At 45.0% G+C, this 19,044-nt stretch overlaps 2 protein-coding genes and 1 non-coding gene across 4 annotated transcripts in view; 2 read left to right on the top strand and 1 right to left on the bottom strand.

Moving 5' to 3' along the window:
* The first annotated feature begins 148 nt into the window (after positions 1–148).
* LOC135182160 (U12 minor spliceosomal RNA) lies at positions 149–297 on the top strand. Its single transcript, XR_010305072.1, has one exon. It is a non-coding gene; the product is annotated as a U12 minor spliceosomal RNA (small nuclear RNA).
* A 5,336-nt stretch (positions 298–5,633) lies between these two features.
* On the top strand, positions 5,634–9,352 carry LOC135181546 (cytoglobin-1-like). The gene is made up of 3 exons (XM_064154790.1): positions 5,634–5,728; positions 7,626–7,857; positions 9,212–9,352. Exons 1-3 carry the CDS (start codon positions 5,634–5,636, stop codon positions 9,338–9,340), a joined length of 456 nt encoding a protein of 151 aa, XP_064010860.1. The 3' UTR covers positions 9,341–9,352.
* A 3,939-nt stretch (positions 9,353–13,291) lies between these two features.
* Positions 13,292–19,044, bottom strand: part of LUC7L2 (LUC7 like 2, pre-mRNA splicing factor) — a 33,513-nt gene continuing 27,760 nt past the window's right edge. For both annotated transcript variants that reach the window (XM_064155101.1, XM_064155102.1), the window contains one exon: positions 13,292–14,227. In XM_064155101.1, coding sequence (XP_064011171.1) covers positions 14,035–14,227 — 193 coding nt within the window. In that variant the 3' untranslated portion in view covers positions 13,292–14,034. The remainder of the gene's footprint in view (positions 14,228–19,044) is intronic.

The raw sequence follows: 19,044 nt of genomic DNA, 5'->3' as shown, positions 1-19,044 counted from the left end.
TCCGGCGTGCAAGTGAGAGCAGAGCCGACGGAACCCTGCGGATAGAGAAAAACTGACTTATTGCTAGTGGGACGGCCCAGGGGCTCCTCGCCCTGACCTACAGCGCTAACGCCTATGGTTCTGCCCGTGAGGCGGAGGCTCTCCGGTTATGCCTTAAACTTATGAGTAAGGAAAATAACGACCCGGGGTGACGCCCGGGTCCTCACTGCCAATGTGAGATGAATTTTTGCGCGGGTACAGGTCGCCCCAGGGTGGCCCGCCTACTTCGCGGGATGCCCGGGAGCTGCGATCTGCCCGACCCTTTCACCCCGAGTTCTTAACAGCAGAGTGGGTGCGGGGAATGGCTGGCAGGCTCGGCGCTGCGCCGCAGGCAGTGGGCTGCATTGTCGCTGTCTGCTCCCCGCATCCCCCTGGCTCTGCGCCATGTAGTCTGCCTGAGCTGGTGTTCAGGAAGCTTAGAAACACACCTCCAGAACGCCCCTCGCTGCTCATGTGTCTGCAGGAAGTGAGTGCTCTTTTTTTTGTGCTGTTGTGGGAGGAATGAGGCCATTTAAAATCAGTCAAAAAGACACCACTCAGTGTAAGGGAAAAGCCATCTTGGACAGGCTTGAGCAGAGGAGAGCTTTCCACTCTCATCTCCTGCCCCGATTTCACCGGTGTGGTGTCCCTATCCGCAGGACCGTGACTTGATTTCACCACCACCGTAAGTGCTGTTGGGCCTCCTTCAAGACACTCTTGGCAGCAGAGTGTACCCCCAGGGCCCTGCTGCACCGAGGTTTCTGCCTATTGTTGGAAGATGCATCACCAAAATGTAGCTTGGCATCTGCCTACAGATCTGTCCCTCCCCTGGCACCTGGCAGGAGGACCAGTTTGTGAGGTGGTTCTTCACACCCTCACTGTCCTCTTCCTGCCACGATGTTCTGAGTTGCAGTCATACACAGCAGCAACTGTCGAGTTGCTGGTCCATTGTATGCTCCAAGCAAGATCCACAGAGAGGAAGCTCTGGAACTCTCTGTATGAGCTCATCCGGAGAGAGCTGCTGGACTTGCTGAGATGAGCTCCAGTGTAGGTAAATCTGGAAAGGGAATCATGGTGAAATGAGCCGAGAAGGAGCTTTTGTGGGAGCCTTTTTTAAGCTGGGAAAGCAATACTCCTGTGCTAAGGGCTGGCAGCTTGTGGGCAGGCTGCTCAGGTGGTGTGAGCAGTCAGCGCAGCTAAACAGGACCATACAGTGACACCTTTTGTTGCAGCCAGGACGGGTTCACGAAAGGCAGGTCTTGCTTGAACAACCTCATCTCTGTTTGTGACCAGGTGACTTGCCGAGTGGGTGAGGGAAAGGCTGTGGATGTTGTCTACCTGGACTTTAGCAAAGCCTTTGACATAGTCTCCCACAGCACTTTCCTTGAGAACCTCACAGCCTGTGGCACAGACAGGTGGACTCTGCTGGATTAAAAACTGGCTGCATGGCCAGGCCCAAAGAGTGGTGATAAAGGAAGTTAAATCCAGCTGGTAGCTGGTCACAGGCATTGTTCCCCAGGGCTCAGTACTGTGGACAGTTCTGTTTAATATCTTTATTAATGATTTGGGTGAGGGGACTGAGGGCACCCTCTGCAAGCTTGCAGGTGACACTAAATTGAGCAGGAGTGTTGATCTGCCTGGGGGTAGGAAGGCTCTGGCAGAGAGACCTGGTTCAACAGGTTAAATTGATGAGCTAAGGTCAATGGGATGAGGTTTTCACAAGACAAAGTGCCAGGCCCTGCAATTTTGTCACAACAACCCCAAGCAGCACTACAGGCCTGGGGAAGGGTGGCTGGAAGGCAGCCCAATGGAAAAGAATATGGAGGTGCTGAACATGAGCCAGCAGTGTGCTCAGGTGGCCAAGAAGACATCCTGACCTGTATCAAAACCAGTGTGCCCAGCAGGAGTACAGTGATTGTACCCCTGTACTTGGCCCTGGTGAGGCCACAGCCTGAGTACTATGTTCAGTTCTGGGTGCCACAGCACAGAAAGACACTGAGGTCCTGGAGCATGTTTGGAAAAGAGCAACAAGGCTGGTGAGGGGTTTGGAGAACATGTCCTATGAGGAGTGCCTGAGGGAAGTGGAGTTGTTTAGCCTGGAGAAGAGAAGGTTAAGAGCAGAGTTCATTGCTTTTTACAACTACTTGAAAGAGGCTGTAGTAAGGCTGGTGTTGGTCTGTTCTCCCAAGTAACTAGGGATAGGATAAGAGGAAATGGATTTAAGCTGTGCCATGGGAGGTATAGACTGGGCATTAGGAAGAACTTCTTTGCTGAGTGTAAAGCATTGGAGCAGGCTGCCCAGGGAGGTGGTGGAGTCATTGTCCCCAGAAGTGTCCCAAAATTGTGTAGATGTGGCCCTTCAGGATACAATTTTGTGGTCATGGCAGTTGAGTTGCAGTTGAACTCAATGATCTTAAAGGTCTTTTCCAACACTGATTATTCTGTGATTCAGCAGAGCAGGAACTGGCAGTGAGGGCTGGGGAAAAATACACCAGAGATAGGTGCAGCAGAGCTGGCTGCTCATAGCCAACATGAGCTCAGGAACCTACAGCACAGGTTTCCTCTCAGAGCCATTTCAAACCTTTGTCAGCTTACAGTCATACTGGTAGTGATGCCAGGTCATTGCTTAGTTGTCCACTGGTACTTGATCTGGATTAAGGGTGGCACATGACTGTATTGCTGTCAAACTAGGGTGCACAATAAGAAGTTCGTGCCCTTTTTGTGCTGCTTTTCTGCAGCTGTCAAGATACTAGGATCAAACTGGGGTGGTGGGACGGATGGATGGATGGATGATGTGTGACAACTGTGAAGCCTGATGTTGCAAATTTTGAGTATAAGAACAGCCCAAGTGATTGCAGTCTAGAGGGCCATCTATCTAGTACCCTGTTTCCAACCTGCAAGGACTCCCAGTGGAGATGTCTTCCAGACACCAACTGACCTCAATGATATTTGTGCAGCCTCAATGCCCTCAGGCAATCACTTTCATTCTCTGCTGCATGGGGAACCACCTCCTGTTCATTTTGCTTCCAGGAATCTAGTTCTTGCAACTGACAGTGGAGAGTGAATGTGTAGCTCCTACCCACCCTCTCTTCCAGCTGTGATCCTCCATATCTTCTTCTCTCCAGGTAAAGAATTCAGGCCTGCTCACCCATCACTTCCCTCTGCAGGCACCTCCCTTCCTGCACTCCATTCTCAGCTGGGAGGCTGGTTAGTGGCACGAGCCCTGCTGTTGTGGGAAGGGTGGATTTAAACCTCAGGACTTTCCACATTCCCTGTGTTTACACAGAATTGACAGGGCTGGAAGTGACCTCAAAGATCATTCAGTTCCACCCCCCCTGCCGTGGGGAGGGACACCTCACATTAGACCAGGTTGCTCAGAGCCCCATCCGGCCTGGCCTTGAAAACTTCCAGGAATGGGGCTTCCAACATCCCTAGGAAACCTGTTCCAGTGCCCCACCATGATTGTCTAACTCTTCCAGTAAGACACAACAAGCTGCAGCTCATGTTTCAGAGATCTCTTCTGGTTCCTCCTTGCAGTTGTGAATAAGGAGTCAAATATTTGCTCAGGGTTAGGCACAGGCCTCCCTCCCTTACTCTGTCTGAGAGAGTGGGGGGAAGACACAAACATCAGAAGAGAGACCTCCCTGAGTGCAGAGGTCTTCACAAGGGGTTCCTTGTCCAAATATGCTGGGAAACTTTCAGGTCTGCCCTTGCTGTTTTTGCAGGCAGATTCCTTAAGTGTGTTGCCCTCATCAGCTGAGACACAAGGCATGGAAGGCAGACCAAAGGAGAAGGTTTTAAAGTTTCCTTTAAAAGTATACATTAGGGAAATATGCAGAGGATGCCATCATAACCTTAGTGTAGTACGTGGCACAGCATCCAACTTAAAACCTTACCTTCACTGAGTTGTACAGAGGCACACAAGGCAGCTGAAAACAGAATGCTATGGCCAGAGAAAATAACAGGCAAGCTGCTATGGAGCAAGATCACATTGTTGCTCAGCCCAGATAGTGCCTATCAGCCACAATGACTAACCACAGCATTAGGTGTGTTTCCTTGCTCTTCAGAGGACAGAAACCCTTGTGCCCAGTGTGTCAGAAGCCAACTAACTTTTCCATCTGACTCCAATTAGGAAAGCTTCTATTTATGCTGCTAGAAACCTTAATTCTTCACTATTAATTAAGAAGATAAATACTAAAACTTCAGCATGAAGGCAGTGCACTTCCCCTTGATTGCATTAATAACATCACCATAACCATTACCTTGATAGAGAAACATTTTGTATGAAAATGATTAAACAATTTCATAATTAATCTCAAAGGGGTAATTACCTGCCATGGGGGTAGTTTCACTGTCAGGCTTTGCACACTGAAGTAGAATCCTTATAATGACAATAGCATCCTCCTGAGCTATTTATGTATATTTTGGTTGGTTGGTTTGTTTTGTTCTGGTTGAAGACACAAAGACATTAACAAGGTTATACCAGGAATGTTAATGTGAGTTGCATTTGTATTCTCAGTCCTTGTTTATGACTATAAAATGAGGTTCTTGTTAATTAATTATTGATTCCTAGCAGGAATAAATTTCATTTTAAAAAATAAGAGCAGAAAAAGGATCAGATTTGGGATTTAACTGGACTTAACCAGAACATTCCTTCCAGAGTTTAAGCCCAGGCGCCACATGGATAATCCAAGATTTTTTTTGCCTCTGGCTCCAAGTGACTGTGACAATAACGAGTCCACAGAGGCTGTCTGTAGGTCCACACTTGCCTTTCTCCAGGCTCTTATCTCTTTCTCCCACTCAAGCAAGTAGGTCTTCAGGATAGGACAGAGATCCCAATTGCAAGCCAGGAGGGTAGTGAAATGCCTGAGTTCCTGGCCTGGCTGTCCTGCATCAATTATCTTCCGAGTTAAAATGAGGTGCCTTTCCAGAGCACTGCAGCCATGGATGCTGTACCCATGCTGCCATCTCAGTCCCTGCAATGCTGATATTTTGGGCTGGCAATGCCTTCCACCTGCCTGGTACTAAGACTGGGAGCAGCTATGGGGAGAGTCCCTGCTAAACCAGAGGGCTGTGGGAAAAGCAGTGACTGGTGTGAAAGCAGAACTAGAGAGACTTGCTGGAGGCTCTTTGAACTGAAGGGCCAAGAAATGCTGGGAAGAGGGCACAGCAGGGCACCAAACAGGGAGCACGCCAGTGAAATTAGTGCTTGGTCAAGGATCACCGCTGGAGAAAAGAAGACAAGCACTGAACTTGGCAGGAGTGAAAGTGCAGGAGAGCTGATCTCTTTCTCCCTCACTGAAAACTCCCTTTTCCCCTTTCTCTCCTCAGACAGTAAGATCTTTTCTCTGGCACCTGATCCCATGGTAAGAGTGTTAGTCCTGCCTCCTCATGTGGTTGGTTTCTTTCCTGATTAAAAGTGATTAGACAGCCCTAAAGCCTGCAGAAATGTGATCCAGGGGAATGGAGACAAAGAGCTCATTCAAGATCTCTTAAATCCTTGGGGCAGTATTTAGAGAGCCCCGAGGAGTGAACTGAGGCAGAACTGCCCCACCAGAACCTCCTTGATCTTCCCTCTCCTGGCCGTGTTCTCTGTTGCCAACATCTTCTCCAGCATGTCATTCTCTGAAGCAGAGGTGCAAAGTGCTCGTGGAGCCTGGGAGAAGGTATTTGTGGATGCTGAGGAAAATGGGACAGCTGTGCTGGTCAGGTAAGGAAAGAGTCCATCCTGCTACTACCTTAGGGGGTTAAAGAAGGAGTGGCCAGAATGATGGAGTTATCGTCTAAGAACATGTCTTGATGTTTTCCATGCAGACCTTTCTGGGAACATTTTGATTCCCTGTGGCTTCTCCTCCCTTAGGGAGGAAATGGGAAAGTGATGAGGTCTGCACAAAGTGAAGTAAAAGAAAAGGGAGAAGGGAGTGGGAAGGGAAGAATAGATAACAGTTTCTTCATCCATATAAGGTGATGGGAAGAAAGTGTGGTATGAAAGAGAATGGGAGTGAAACATTGCACCCTCTCTTCCCCTTTGCCTCTAAACTCCTTTAATGATGTTTTTTTTAACTTGTGTATTTCTTTTCTGATTCTCCTTCAGTCTTCCCAGTCTGGAACTCATCTGTTTCATTGGTTTGTACCCTTCCTGGGGGCTTGGCTCTCTTCGTTTTCACTTTGTTTTCCTCTTTTCCATAAGAAAGAAATCTTCCATTCACCTTTCACATCTCTCTCTCAGCTGGAACTTAGAGCACCTCCATATGCACTATCAGTCCAATACTGCTCCAGGTAATCATACCTTTACCACTCCCTCTTGTATTTCACATCTTGTCCCTGGATCAGCTTCTGAAAGTGCTACACACTGCTCTTTCCTTCCAACCTGAGGACAGTTAGGGTCAGAAATGGAATTCCAAGAGCATACTGTGGCTTAGCTTACTGGGATAATTTACTCTAGAAGGTTTTGCCTTAGTGTCCTATAGCCCCAGTCCAGCCTTAAGAGAAGTTCGATGGTCCCCAGCAGAAGAGAGACATGGACATACTGGAGAGAGTCTGGCAAAGTGCCACAAAGGTGATGAAGGGACTGGAGCAGCTCTCCTGTGAGGAAAGGCTGACAGCTGGGATTGTTCAGCCTGGAGGAGACTCGAGGGGATCACATCAATGTATGTAAAAACTTGAAGAAAAGGTGCAGAGAATACAGAGCTGGACTCTTCTCAGTGTGCTCAGTGACAGGACCAGAGGCAATGAGCACAAACTGAAAGACAAGAGGTTCCCTCTGGACATCAGGAGATAATTGTGTTCATTGTGAAAGGTGACTGACAGCTGGCACAGGTTGCCCAGATTCATCCGTGGAGATATTCATGTCTAGATGTGGCCCTGAGCTTGATCTGGAGAGGTCTATTCAAGCCCAACTGTTCTGTGACCATGAAATGCAATCTGGAATTTCCTGTTGCTGTTTCATGTGACTAACTGGTTTACCCAGTGGAGCAAACTGTTTTTTTAGGAGCTTGGCCAAGGTGACTGTAACTGATACTGCATAAAAGGCAATTTCTTTAGGAGTGGCACTGGACTGTACTACTTTTGAATAGATTAAATGAGCAGCACTCACTACTACTCAACCAACACTCCACAGCAGGCAGTAAGAAAGCTTTGCAATGAACTCCAGGAAGGAGTTAATTAACAAAACCAGACTTTCTCCACGAAAACACCCACCCAGAGCACAAAGAACATAGATGCTGTCCAGAACATTTCTGGGCATATTGCACTGTCACACTGCTCCCACTTTTTTGTGGCTTTTACCTCCACCTAACACTGAGTCAACACTGAGGAGATGTTTACTTTAGAAGCAGCAGAATGAATTCAGGGTAGGTAGGTTTTAAGGTGGAATGAGTAAAGGGAAGCACCCTGTGGAGAGGAGAAGGAAGGGACAGGCTGCAGTGGGCACAGAGGCTGTGCTCTGATGGGCAGGGCAAAGGAGATTCAAGGAAGAAATACTGCAGGGGAAAGAGGTGTCTGCTCTAAGAAAAAAGGGCAGTAAATGCATAGGCTAAGGCCTGGAATGTGAAGCCATATCTGCATCGATCAGCCTGCAAATTAGAACGGCTCTCATTTCTCAACAGGATGTTTACTGAGCACCCAGACACCAAGTCCTACTTCACACACTTCAAAGGCATGGACTCTGCTGACGAGATGAAACAGTCTGACCAGGTCAGGGGCCATGGCAAGAAGGTTTTCACTGCTATCAATGACATGGTGCAACACCTGGACAACTCTGAGGCATTTCTAGGGATATTGAATCCCCTTGGCAAGAAACATGCAACTCAGCTGAAGATTGACCCCAAAAACTTTAGGGTGAGTCAGAAGCCCTTTCCCCGAAAGGTGTAATTGTGATGGGAAGATGTCTTCTCCTTTGAACTGAGGAAAACTTGTTTCAGCATAAATAAATATGTCTCAGAAGGTGGAAATAGTGGAACATGAAATGGTTGATGGTGGAAGATAGCAGGAACAAGAGATCTGGCATCTCTTGGGAAGAAGGTGGTGCAGTAGGCAGGTTTGCTTAGATGGGAGCTGCAGAACTACCCAGGAGTTGTACTGAGTTTTCTCAGTGCAACAGGATTCCCAAGCTTGTCAGGAAATAAGACACAGAAAAGCAGCTCAACACTGGTCTTCCGTCCTTGATGTCTATTTTAATCCAATAACAGGAGCTGAGGTTTTATAGGACCGATAAATCTGCTGTTACTGAACAATACTGGCAACAGCACTGCCACCACTAAACAAGCCCCACATAAGTACAGAATCAAATGACTTCTCTAAGTCCACCAAAGGTCACTAGCAGAATGCTTTCATAGCTCTTGTCTGCCTTACACAGCACAAAATGCAAGGGGAGATACCTCCTGGCAAAGGTCCCTCAGGCACCACAAAGGTGGTTTCCAAAGCAGTAGGCCAGAATTTCAGTAAGTGGGAGAAAACATGAAGATTTCTGCCTGGAGAGACCATGAGAAGACTTTTTCCAGGGTAAAGAGGCACACAACATAATAAATAGTACACAAAGTAGGAGCTGACATTTCAAAGTATGCCACCTACCCAGCAAAGGCAAACAAAGCCCCATTGCTCAGAGTGCTCAATAGCTATCAAGCAGGCAAGATTAGGAACAGGATCATGGCATCATTAAGGTTGGAAAAGACCTTTAAGACCATCATGCCCAACTCCAACCCAACCACCATGACCACTAAACCATATCCTGAAGCACCACATCTGCAGCTTCTTGAAACCTCTAGGGATGGTGACTCCATTGCCTATCTGGGCAGGGGCAGCAGTAAACTTATCCCCCAAGCTATGTATTCCATAAGGTGTCCAACATGAGGCTCCTAATGACCTCTAAACATTTGGGGCAGTCCAATGCCTGAACAATTGCAGTAGATGGACCAGGTGTACAAGATGGTCCTGTACAACCATCTGTGGCAGGTGAAGTCACCATTAACTAGGTAAAGGGTAATTAAAACCCCATCATCAGTAACTGTTGTGTTTGGTGAATTTTATAACCTGTTTTTCCATGACCTATTCCAAGCTATGTATGTTATGTGCTGCTGCATTGTTCTTGTGCTCCTTTTCACCCTCCGAGAATTCCAGCTAAAAGTATCTATTCTTATGCCCCTAATGTAGAGAGAAGTTCATGCTGGCAGTTTCTTCCCTTCTCCTTGTTTAGATTATCTGTGACATTATCTTGCAACTGATGGAGGAGAAATTTGGTGGAGACTGCAAATCTTCCTTTGAGAAGGTGACCAATGAAATCTGCACTCACCTGAACAATATCTACAAAGAAGCAGGATGGTGAGGGTCTGCAGCCTCCAGGCTCTTCAAATATCTCACCAGCACAGATTTGCTGCTTTTGGGCCTCCAGCCACAGTTGGAAGAATGAAAAAGTAAAAAAAAAAAAAAAAGAGAGAAAAAAGCTAACATAATGTAGAGATCAATGGCAGTAATTTCCTTAGCAAACTGAGGTTGTTCAGCTAAATAAAACTCACAGATACATCAAAGACAGCCAACAAACCCTGATGTGCTTCACAGCTTTGGTGCTCCAGGTGGGTTCCTCTGGCCACCAGCCTTGAAGACTACATGTTAATATGGTGACTTTCAGCTTGCTGTTCCTGAAAGACTTGCTCCTTCCAACAGCACCAGCCCAGAGAGACACCAGCAGCTCTTAAGCTCAGCGACCACCTCTCCATCCTCATGAATGATGAGTAGGAGACTATTTTGAAGCATCCCATGGGACTTTGTAGAGGTCATTATTTAAGAGGAATAGGGATTGGTTTGTGTTTGAACTAAAACAACGTGGGGAGTGTCATATAGGAAAGACTAACATCCGAGAAATACCCAGGGGAAGTCTTGTACTGCATGAGCCAGTGGGATTCCCTTACTCTGGGGGAGGTTTGTTGCAGCAGCTTTCAGCACAAGGGGTGCCAACAATGACTGGGGCCACCATTGAGTCCCTCTGAGCAGGGATGAACACCTCAAGTGCATGGATTTCACAATGCTACTCCTAGGATATTGCTGACCACGTACCCAGGAGAGGGCACCAGCACTGAGCTTATTAGCTCCTGTGCCATTCAAAATGCGTCCAGCTGAGGGAGGCTGCTGCCTCACCGTCTGGATTTCTGCAGGGCTGTCCTCATCCTGTCCTGAGCCTCCCTTCAGCAGTAGCCAGGTCACCAACCATTTAGTTGTTTTTTATTTGCATTCCTCAGATATGGTGGAATAGCCAGCTAACAACTGCAGGTAACCACATGGCCTCTTGCTTCAGTGTAACCCAATAAACAGAGAAAGCAGCAGAGTCCTCTTGTTTGTAGCAGGCAGAAGGCACTGGTGATGTGCAGTGCTGGTAGCTGCTAATAGTGCATGGTTACTGGTAGCACTGTGGGGCTTACAGACATGAGCTCAAGCTCATGTCAAGGCACCCACCATGCTACAACAATCAGGCTCCTTGGGTAATGGAAAACATTCCACTTGATCATGAAGCAACAATATTGTAAAGAGCTAAAAATGCAGAATTCTCCTTTGAGTGTAGGTTTTCCTCACTCACCACATTTGTTTGGCAAAAATGCTGAAATCCCAAATTTCAGAAGATGAACTCTTGCTTGAGAGGGGGGAGGAGGCAAACTGCTTTTATGTGGTGTTTCAGTCAGCTTGGGGAGAAGGGGCAGCACATCACACAGATTCAAGTGAGTATTGCAAGGCTTGTGAAAAAGCAATCTCCAATCCCTTTGATGGATTACATGTAGGCAACACTTTGAAGAACTTCAAATAGTTCCCCCCTTTTTCTTTACTTGCCTCGTTGCACGTTAAGAGCACGCTTTGCCTCGAGTATGAGATAGCAGCATCCTCGACTGACTCATTAGCTTGCTCAGTGGACAGCAGAAATGCAGCCTTGTACTGCAAGGGTATTTTGTATGCTTACCTTGGCGAGCTCAGGCTTCTGCTTCTGACATCCCTGGAAGTGCTTCCCCAGGAGGAAGCACTGCTCTTGTGCCTCTCTCCAAGGAAGCAACATGATGCTTCATCTTCTCCCTGCACAATATGGGAGCAGATAAATCAGGGGTGTGATAGTGATGATGCTGATCTCTATTGAACCTGCCCAGTCTGTCCACCAAGCACATCCAGCAGCCACTGACTCACGCTGATCCTAACATTGTGCTGTAACTTCCCATTAGCACAAGCCACCAGCAGAGCTCTGCATGGGTTACAAGCAGAGGGAGGAGTTTTAAGACAAGGAAGAGCATCAGAGCTTCCATCTAGGTTACAGTCCCATCCTCCATCAAGGCAGCCCTAGTCTGCTGGAACTCAACAGGTTTTTGCTCCCCTTGTTCTGTTGAGCTTAGAAAAGCAGCAGCAATTTGGAAAGCTACAGCAGCCCCCTGCCACACACCATCTTCTAGTGATGGATTCACATGTGCTTGAGCAGGCTTTTGATGGCCTGTCAGAGTTCTCTTCTTCACAGCCTCTTTGAGCCAGCACCAGGAGCAATTTCTCACCTTTTTGCTCCTGAGCAGCACCATCAATACTTTACTGCAGTCAGATTGTTTCAACCTGGGAGAGGACTGCACAGCCACCTTACTTCCTGCTGTCCTTTGGGTTCTTTGACCTTACCAGTGTCTGGACCTGCTTTGCTGAAGGTTAATCCTGATGCACTTCCTAGGACACCGCTTGTCTGCAGAGCTCTGTGCAGCACCACCACGAACCAGGAAAGTGATTTGGGATGGTGGTTTCCCCAGCAACAGGTGAAAAGCCAGAGCCAGGAGAGACAAGTCACAAGAGAATTTTCTAATTGCCTGCTGCCTCTCCATTGTGTGCCTACAGAAGGGAACACAGGGATAAAAAGAGAGCCTAGCCTAGAAACAAACATTTCTTCCTCTTTTCCCTTGTATTTTCAGCTGCTGATTCAACTCCTCCCCAGCTTCCCAGTCTTGCAGGCTGCAGTGAATGATGGCTCTCTAGTTTTACTGTAAGGAAGAATTAAAGAACTGTATCAGCAGTAATGGTGAAAGAATTTAAGCAGTGAACAGACAAAAAAAAGTGGTCAGAGCAAAAAGCCAAAGAGCAAAAACAATACTAAGTGGTGGAAGATAGGTTGGGCAAACAGATGGGCTCCAGGGCCAGGGTTTGCACTGCAACAGAACAAACCTTAGTACCATCTGCTGACAGAAAGCAGGACAGAGGCAGAGCTCCTCAAGTCTGACAGTGGGTAATGCAGTATTGCTGCTCTAGGCCACCCTCTCTTTGGTTGGAAATGTCACCATCCTACTGCATGGTTCCTCCAGCTCTAGAGGAAAAAGAAAATCATGCCTGGTCAGAGGACCCCATTTCTGGTACTGTGCCATCTAGCTGCTTACCATCTTAACATTCTTCTGTTCTACGCTCCCCTGACAGTCAGATCTTTCTGAGATACAGGAATAGTGCTTGCAGGTTCACTGCATCTCAAACTCTTTAAATAAATAATTTACTGCTTTTGCTCAACTTGTACACTTGCAGTCTGATAAAAATTGCTATGGAGCTACAACTCTGTCAGGAAAATTTCAGATGCTCCCTTCTTAGGTTCCCTCAGAGGCTCTGCTCCCTTCCCAGGCTGCAGTAAATTCCCTTATGTGTGGGAGAGTGGCATATGAGAGTCATTTATGCATTCCAGAGTACCTTCAGTCTGACAGATCAGACAGTAGCTGCTGCGGGAAACACTGCCTTTTGAAATGGACATTATTAAGGAGTCAGTTGAGGAGGGTAGATTTAGACTGGAAATTAGGAAGAAATTCTTTACAGTGAGGGTGGTGAGACACTGGAACAGGTTGCTCAGGGAGGTAATGAATGCCCCCTCCCTGGAGGTGGTTCAGGGCCAGCTTGGATGAGACCTTAGGCAACATGATCTAGAGGAAGGTGTCCCTGCCAATGCCAGAGAGGTTGGAACTAGATGCTCTTTAGGGTCCCTTCCAAACCCAACCATTCTATAAATAAGACCTTTAATAGTCAGTACTGTAATGAGAAAGACTGCTTCTCCTAGAGTATATCTGTGTGCTAAAAAGTCCAACAATCAAGTTTTCAAATGACTAACTGCTAAGTAAGCACCTGATGAGACCAGTACATCCCTGTGAAGTTACTGGACAATCTGGTTGCCTTTTTTATCTTTTTTATTTTTTTTATTCTTTTTTTTTCTTTGTAATTTTTGTTTGTTGTTGCTGGTTTTTTGTTTGTTTTCAATACAGTTAAGGATGCACCCCACAAGAAAAAGCAGAAAGAGTCCTTATGGAAAAAAAAACAAATATATTGAACACATACCAATCAAATGGTACAGATATGGGACTGGCTTTGATTTCAAAATTGAAGTAGAAATAAAAAGAAGATGTAATGCAACAGCTGTTCAATTTCCAAGTCTAAAGAGGCACTGTAAAAAGACATTTCCGCTTTCTCCAGCACACATTCTTGTCTAAAGGCTCCCACTGTAATCAACTGCTAGGTTCCCAAACAAAACAAATCAGTGGGAACATAACCTTAGAGTAAGAGTTAATATCCATCCACCCACCCTCTTACAAAAAAAAAAAAAAAGCAAACAACAACAACAACAAAAATTTCCCCCAAAGGTAACCTTTCAATGCTGCTGTTTTGACCAGAGCAGAATTGGAGAATTCATAAAGGTTCAAAAGCACCCAAGGCAAGTAGTACAATATCATTTGTTCACTAACTTGTATTGGAAAGGAGATTAAAAACATTGAGATCTGCATCTTGGTACATAAAACTGTTGTCCTGAATAAAGAGGAATCTTTCAGAAAAGTTTTACAACTTGGTGGAAGTCCAGGACCCAGCTTTAGGCATCGTTAATTGTTGGGGTTTAATTCTGACTTGGTTATAACCACTTTTATAACTGTACATCTACCCTAGTTGGATCAGTGTCTGGAACTGCTCACTGGTGTCCCTTTGAACAACTGTAAACTAAACCATAGTATGCAACTCCATAGGAATCTAGAGATCAGGTGAATACACAGCCAGTTATATCTCCCCTGCTTCGCGCTCTTCTGAGCTTCTGGGGTCTTCCGACCTGCCGTTAGCGCTTTCGTAGGAGCGCTTCTTGTCTCTGAAGTCTCGCGGTGACCTCTCTCTGGAGCTTCTGTCTTTATCCCGGGACGTTCTATCACGGTCTCTTGAACGTTCTTTGTCTCGGGAAGATCTCTCTTTCGAGGATCTGAAAAGCACAGCAGATGTGAGAAGTTAGCTGTGAGTCTGCAGCTATCAAACAGCATTTGGGGTGGTTTATTTATCTCTTTTCCCAGCACAACTTTAGGATTAGATAAATAGATGCGTATGAGAAGACATCAGAAATCATTCTGCTCTGCTTGCTTGCTTGCTTATTTTGCTTCCTTCCTTCCTTCCAATTTCAACAGGTGAATACTGCTGGGGGCAGAATTTAATCTACATTTGCTGTGGAGCCCTGACTAAGGTCAACATATTTCACCAAATCTCGTTTTCAGCTTCTGCCCTCAAGCCTGCATTAGCTGAAGTTTAATTGGGAGTTTCTCAGCTGTATTCTCTAGCTTGAGAAGAACAATGTCAGGGCCCTCTCAGGTGTATAAATTCCAAACTTAAAAAACATATTTAAAAGAATGGGAGTTTGATTTAAAGCAGGGGAAAACAAACGTGCACAATTCTAAACCGAGACTATTACATGACAGAGACAACCCAAATGTGGAATCTGTGCTACCATTATTTTTTTCTGGAAGAATTATCCCCTGTGTGAATCTGCAGTACTGAGATGATGCTGGTTTGAGACATTTCACTCTGATAACAGGCATTCCCAAAGCTGTTCAACAACCAGGAGGTTTTAAATTAAATAAGCTACCTGTAATGGGGGAAAAAACCCAAACCAAACCAAAACTCTGAGAGAACAGAGAGGAGAATTTCTAACCCACAGTGCACCTAAGCCTATTATTGAAAACCATCACATTTTTATTTTAAGGTGCCCTGCAACCATAAAACATTCAAATACACACTTACACACAAAAATCTAGCAGCATGCTCCACAGCTAGCCACTGATTTCTTAGTCAATCTGGTGTACTGGGTGGTGAGACTGCACTCTCCCCACTTGCAGGAAGTTACTGTCGTCACCTCGAAGCTTCAAAACTGAAGTCTGCAAAATGCTGCTGAACTGATTTCCTTGAACAAGCTTACAAAGATATGACACTTTGCTCCCTCAGCTGGAAAGATTCCTTTCCCTACAATGCAGCATTTTGTGTGACTTTAGTACTTGCAAGCACTGAGATCCACAGGCATTACTTCTATTCCACAAAGCATGTCAGATAAGCAGGGGAGCTACACACCAAATAAATTAATGCTGGAGTCAGTATGGATGTTTCGCAACTATTTTGTGCTGCAAGTTCCCTGTAGGAGCAGCAATGCTTCCTAACTCGTTAACTTGGGCTACCTGTAGAAATTAATCCTAGAACAGAGAGCTAGAATGTGATGCCACCCTATGGGGGTTGGATTAAAGGCCCTTTGGAGGTCCTTCCAACCCAAACAACTCTATGATATCTTTGGGTTTTCATTCAATGCATTTTTGCAGCAATGCAAGATGCACTTGCCCAGCCTTTCCATCTCTCTCCAGGCGAGTCTCTGAGCAGCTACAAAGGCAGAACAGCTTTAGTGAATCACAACAGAGTGATGTCAAAGTTTATGCAAATGCTTCAGCAAGCAGTATTACTACCTGAGCACTTAAAATTAAACAACCATTCCTGCCTTTCTCAAGGTGCAGCCTTTAGAAACAGAACCTCAACCAGACTTGCATTATCTGGAAGTCTTGGAAAGCATGATTTCCTGACTAACTAGATTCTTCACCAGAAACTAACCATTTCACCAGGTAATGCTTCCAAAACAGTATCTGTGGGTGTCTGCATGGAGTCCAAGGACACAAAACTCCCCCAAAAAAAACAAAATAACCCATCCTAGGGTAGTCTTGGCAGTCTGGGAAAATCCTAAAGCAGCCAGTCAGAGCTAGGAAAGCAGGGGAAAATGTAGCTACAGTCTCAAACCTTTCAAGAGACAAGATATGCCTGACTAAATAGGCTTGTGCTCCTCTCAGTTTTTTCCAAAAGAAAAAAACTTTAACAAAAAAGAAAAGAAAAAGCAAAGCCTGTACTTTTCTCATCAGAGAACTAGCACAGGGCTAGAAAATCCTGTTGTCAATCAGGATCTCAAGGATATTTTTAAAAGAAAAAAAAAATCATCTAAATGCTAAGAGTGGGATCTATCTCACACAGCTTTAAATGTCTGCAGTGTAGACATCTAAGCTAATCAGCCAGATTTCCTTAACAGTCAGCAGAACAAATAGAGACTTTAAGGCATGACTTGTCTCATCTTAAAATAGACACAAAACTATGTTAGATGAGTCTGTAATGAGACTCATGAGATTTACACCAGACAGTCATCTAAAGCCAGGTGAAATGAAGCCCCATCCTATGACTTCAGATACTCTATTTATCCACAAAGTGTCCATATGGGAGTGCAGTAGCTCTCATCACATGAATTCCTGTAAGCAGGCTCAAGTAAACCAACACAATCATCTCTCAATTTGCCCATATTTAGGTCTGCTTTCATGACTGACCTCATCGTTGAGTATGCATCTTAGCATCTACTTAAAGATATTCACTTTCACATTGCAAATCAAGAACAACAAATTATGTATTTTGTTTATGAGGAGATGAAAAAATACTTTAGTTGGAAATTACAGCTAACTATGAGTAAAAGCAGGACTTTATTTAGACCTCTTCTTAATCCAAGCCTGAGCTGATGGAGCATTCCCATTACCCTATTAGGCAAACTGCTGTTACTACCAGATGGGCTTCCATTGTCTTAGGCACATTGCTGCCACTGACAGGTACTCTGTATATGTTCAAGTTGTGCCCACAGAGTGTGGAGGTCTGCTCCTATCTTGAAATGAGATCCCAGCCATTAGGAGATTTACATCTATTCACTTGCTCACATGGGGTGACTGATAATACAGACTGAAGAAATCCTATCTGACAGACCGATTTATTAAGGTGTAGAACTTCCTCAGCTATAACACACAGTAAATATTCCTTTACTTCCATAATGAAGTACCTGAGAGCTGGCAGCTTTTCATTTTATGTGGAAGGCTCTTCAGAAAAGACTTTCTGAAAGGGTGGCCAGCAGGACTGGAAGGAAGCTTGTGGTTTGCTGCAAATGGGACTCAATGCACGCTTGCCTCTGATAATGTTGTGATACAGAACAAAATGGGAAAATGACTCCCAGGAGAAGCTCCAGTAAGGAATTTAACAGTCTAGGATGCTTGCATGTTGCATAATGGATACAATGAAAAGTGGAAAAAAATCCAGACATATAACTATAGCAGGATTCAGCAGCCTACAATAGCTGTATTTTATGGTACTTAAGCAAGCCCAAAAATTATGCTGAAGATATTATAAAATGATGCAACTTTTCCCACTCAGCAACCACAACTCCATGCTTCCCTTAAGGCCCTAGAATTACTGGCACCACAGGCTGCTGCTGTTGCAGATTTCAGATAGTCTTCTGTTGTTTCTGGTGCCACACTGCTCTTCATGAGTTTGGCAAAAGCATCATATTCTCCAGATCTGAATTAATTTGGTTATTCAAAACCTTCCTGAAGAAGTTAACTTCCTGGAGTGTTTTTTCCAGAGTATTCTTGGCCAGAATTCCTTGGACAACTGAATGGTTTGATCTTAAGAAGGTTTAAATAATGCCTGAATAAAAATATTTTATATCAGAATTGTAAGAACTTCCCTGTAATAAAAGAGCTCAGCAGAATACATTTGAGCCTGCAAGATTATTTTGGATTCTAGCATCAATAGTGGTATGGTATTCAGCAGAAAGACTTCTACCACCTTCACGTGAAAAGCAGCTAGAAAGACATCTTCACATAAGAGACATTAAGCCTGGCTGCAAGTTCATTAGCTATCTGGGTCCCAGTGCAGCAAGGTCAGAGCTCTAATGATTCTTCAGTTTCTTGAAAACACAATATACGTACTTTGAAGAGCCAAACTTTTGCTTGACCTCAGAGAAATAATGGCTATGAATTGCTAATGACACCACAGACATTTTCTTCAAGTTAACAGTAATACAAAACTTTTGTACCAAGGATTCTTCCAACACAGGCATGCCTCATTCCTTCTGGGCAGGAGCTGACATTTCCAATACCTGAATGTCACAAGGTCGAAATCTTGTCGCTTAAAGAATGTTTTATTTCTTAAGTCATTCACACAAAACAAGGTTTGAAGGGCTTGTCCTTTTCATATCACCTTGCAAAGCGACACAGACTTCATCCTTAAATCATCCTGTGCCAGGTTTACTGTTATATGGCTAGCACTAATGGCTGGCGCCTTTACCTTGCTGTTCCTTCCCTGCCAGCATACGGCAGCCAATGTATAACTTGCACTGTGCATATAGTAATGGAGATTTTGAACAACTACTAAGAGAATCCCAGGGCAATCAATCAGTACAGTTCTCCTGGATGGACTGAAATCCGAGTCTTTCAAGGCTGGGCTTCAAAGCTGAAGAACTAATAACAATTTGAGCACATGCTCTATACATTGGTTCGTACAGATCAACAAAGGAAAATGTCTATTTTAAGACTGAAAACCTACAGTTTTGAAGATTTCTATGATTCTATTTGCTAATGTGTGAATGCCTTGAAAAAGTGGACTTTTGAGGATAACTGTGATGACAGGCTACAACTGAGATGGAAATTGCTGAGTCTGAAATGTTGACTTTGGTATTCTAAAGGACACACTGAAGAATTTTAAGTACCAGACACTACTGATTATACCAACTGGGCATCAGGTCCACTGTGTTCCATTTAAATCTACACCACAATGCCTGACCTACACAAGAAAGGAATCCCAGTTATAAGCAGGCCTTCCTACCAGAAGTGTCACTGTGCAATTCCAATACTCCTAAATTATGCTTACGTCATACATCTAAAGTAAGCCATCGAACTCTTAAGAGTAGAC

This window comes from Pogoniulus pusillus, chromosome 15 (genome assembly GCF_015220805.1).
Source record: "Pogoniulus pusillus isolate bPogPus1 chromosome 15, bPogPus1.pri, whole genome shotgun sequence".
In the NCBI taxonomy this organism is placed as follows: Eukaryota; Metazoa; Chordata; class Aves; order Piciformes; family Lybiidae; genus Pogoniulus; species Pogoniulus pusillus.
The sequence above is the reverse complement of the archived record's forward strand: the minus strand, read 5'-3'. Positions and strand labels throughout refer to the sequence as shown.

Excerpts from the sequence above, each read along its gene's own strand:
- LOC135181546 (XM_064154790.1), top strand. The coding sequence starts at position 5,634 with ATGTCATTCTCTGAAGCAGAGGTGCAAAGTGCTCGTGGAGCCTGGGAG. Across the intron at positions 5,729-7,625 it reads GGGACAGCTGTGCTGGTCAG|GATGTTTACTGAGCACCCAG; the intron begins GTAAGGAAAGAG and ends ATTTCTCAACAG. Across the intron at positions 7,858-9,211 it reads TTGACCCCAAAAACTTTAGG|ATTATCTGTGACATTATCTT; the intron begins GTGAGTCAGAAG and ends CTCCTTGTTTAG.